Source organism: Odontesthes bonariensis, chromosome 23 (assembly GCF_027942865.1).
Source record: "Odontesthes bonariensis isolate fOdoBon6 chromosome 23, fOdoBon6.hap1, whole genome shotgun sequence".
Classification (NCBI taxonomy): domain Eukaryota; kingdom Metazoa; phylum Chordata; class Actinopteri; order Atheriniformes; family Atherinopsidae; genus Odontesthes; species Odontesthes bonariensis.
Window position 1 is genome coordinate 30,100,609 of NC_134528.1, and position 2,763 is coordinate 30,103,371.

General features: G+C 41.1%; 1 protein-coding gene across 1 annotated transcript; it reads left to right on the forward strand.

Annotated features, from left to right (window-relative positions):
* The first annotated feature begins 1,179 nt into the window (after positions 1–1,179).
* LOC142373740 (muscarinic acetylcholine receptor M3-like) lies at positions 1,180–2,763 on the forward strand. Its single transcript, XM_075457114.1, has 5 exons — positions 1,180–1,269; positions 1,757–2,052; positions 2,146–2,509; positions 2,567–2,643; positions 2,712–2,763. Exons 1-5 carry the CDS (start codon positions 1,180–1,182, stop codon positions 2,761–2,763), a joined length of 879 nt encoding a protein of 292 aa, XP_075313229.1.

The window sequence follows — 2,763 nt, forward strand, 5'->3', positions numbered from 1 at the left end:
ACCTCTGGAGTCCACATCCGTGTCCTGCAAACCCACCCCTGACATATACAAGCATAATTCAACATGAACTTGAAGCTCCATTCAAGTTGCAGGTACCGGTGAGCTAGGTTGTTATTTAGCAGGCACGGTTACGGAGCCGCTGGTAATTAAAATAATTAAGCTCCGAACTTTCGTCTGCAGCAACTAACAAAGGATAGCCACATGAACACAGAAATATAACACGTCAGACAGTACTCAATTGTCATTCATGCATACGTTACTTAAACTGGAATTCGGGTCCCACACAGCTGTAGCCCACCGTTAGACAAACACACAAACTTTTTACTGTGGAACATCACCGACAATACAACCAATCCATGAGCTGGCTCACCCTGCAAGATTAACACTTGAATTAACATTAATTCACAATTAATTAAATGCACTTAAACAATAACTGAGTACTATAACTCGTGACTTTGGGGCCTTTTCTACAACTTTAGTGGTAAGTTGGGCAAATTCCGTGCTTCATGGTTCGAATCTTCTTTCGTGTATTTACCTTGTTCTCCTGTCTTCTCTGTGCCGATTCCTTCATTGCTCACCTTGCTTTGGATTTCCAAGCCAAGGGTCTTGCAGTTTCCTGTGGATTTCGAGACACCTACCTGTTCTGGAACCTACCTGCTCGCCCCCCTGCTAACTTGTTACTGCTGCACCACAGCCAGCATCCTCCCCTCCACTCCGGAAACCAACCTGGACTCAGTATGGAGAAACCCACAACATGACCTGGATAAATCTCTCTCTCGGACCATCTCTAATTAAAGTTTCTCTGTTCTCCTGGATCCACTCTGTAGTTCATCTCCTGCCTTCAAAGAAACCTTGTCTTTTTACCCAAAACCTCCAGTGTCAGCGTTCGCTCTTGGGTCATTTTGTGAGTTAGCCAGGGATTAGCCATGACACAACTTTTTTTTTTTCCATGTGACTTTCCATACCTTAAACAGAGTTTCCTGTATCCTTCTTCAAGGCAGTAAAAACAATCTATGGTTTTGTTTATTACCTGAATAGAGAAGTGTTTATAAAAGTATTTATATGATGGTCATTAAATTACTACTAATAAAACTATCCACATTTTGAGGTGACTCTAACCATGAGTTTTCTGGATTATCAGTTAGTGAAAGCAACATAATGTGAGTTATTTTTCAGGAGATGGAGAACTTCACTGACTCAACTCTTAACAGGACATTAAAGCTGGCTACAGAGGATTTTGATCCCTTAGGAGGGCATACGGTCTGGCAGGTAACAACGTTTGCAACATTTTCTCAGCACATAATTTTCAGACTCTTCTATAAGAATTACATGGCTTTAGCAGCGAGTTAGTCTATCTACAACACAAACAATCGGCTCCATTCTTTACATAGTTGCTACTAAGCTCCAAGAAATTCATAGCTTTTTTTAAAAACTGGTAACAATTGTTGTTCAAGCTTTCTAAATCCATGGGTTTTTCGGACATAACCGACTTTTTTTTTTGATTTACCAAAGTAAATCTGGAAATACAATCATCTATCAATATTTTTTACAGTTTATCCAGTTGATATGTTATATTTGGAGGCACTTACTGACATTTTCCAAAAACAATGGCATTTGCTGCTTCACTGCCTTTTCAGTAACACATGGCTCTGTTTCCAACTATATTTTGGGATTATGAATCAATACAACGAAATCATAACAAAATACACATATTTACTCTGTTTAGGTCTTTTTCCTCTTGTGTCTTAATCCTCAGGTCATCATAATTGCCTTCCTCACTGGAACACTTTCTTTTGTCACTGTTGTTGGGAACATCCTAGTGTTGGTTTCATTCAAGATAAATAAGGCACTGAAGACGGTGAACAACTACTACCTGCTCAGCCTGGCATTTGCTGACCTGACCATTGGCACCTTGTCAATGAACCTGTACACCACCTACATCATAATGAATCAGTGGGCACTGGGGCCAATGGTGTGCGACTTATGGCTTGCAATAGACTATGTGGCCAGTAATGCCTCAGTAATGAACCTGCTTGTCATCAGCTTTGACAGGTAGCAGAAATCGTTATTGTTGACAAAAATGCAAAGCACAGTTACTTATTGTCTATGTTAACGCTGTTTATTTTTTTTCCCATATCCGCTTAGATATTTCTCTGTGACCAGACCTTTGACATACCGGGCCAAACGTACAACAAAGCGGGCAATGATTATGATTGGATTAGCCTGGTCCATCTCTTTTATTCTTTGGGCCCCGGCCATATTATTTTGGCAGTATGTAGTGGGTGAGCGGACCGTTCAGCCAGATGAGTGCTACATCCAGTTCTTGTCTGAGCCCATCATTACATTTTGCACTGCTATTGCTGCTTTCTACTTGCCAGTGACTATTATGGCAATTCTGTTTTGGAAGATTTACCAGGAAACAGAGAAACGAGCTAAAGATTTACAAGGCCTCAAAGCATCTGCGTCAGGCAACAACCAAAAGCAGACTCAGAATCAAGGAAATGGCAGTGTACGTGGAGAAAGCAAAGCTAATACTCAGAAGAATTTAACAGCTATTCTACAAAAGATGAGCTCCAAAAGCTACAGCAGCTATGAACTTTATCTGCCATCTTCAGAGAGAACCAACAAAGAGAATGCCATCTTGCCAGGAGGAGCAGGAAGCAGAGGGAGATGCAGCACATTCTGCCTCCAGTTTCCATCTCCTCTGGCAGGTTGTCATGCATCCAAGAGGTCCATCAACAACACAACTACTACAGTGGATAA

Coding starts and splice junctions, on each gene's coding strand:
- LOC142373740 (XM_075457114.1), top strand. CDS start 1,180: ATGGAGAACTTCACTGACTCAACTCTTAACAGGACATTAAAGCTGGCT. Junction 2,053..2,145: donor CTTGTCATCAGCTTTGACAG/GTAGCAGAAATC, acceptor ATATCCGCTTAG/ATATTTCTCTGTGACCAGAC. Junction 2,510..2,566: donor AGAATCAAGGAAATGGCAGT/GTACGTGGAGAA, acceptor ATTCTACAAAAG/ATGAGCTCCAAAAGCTACAG.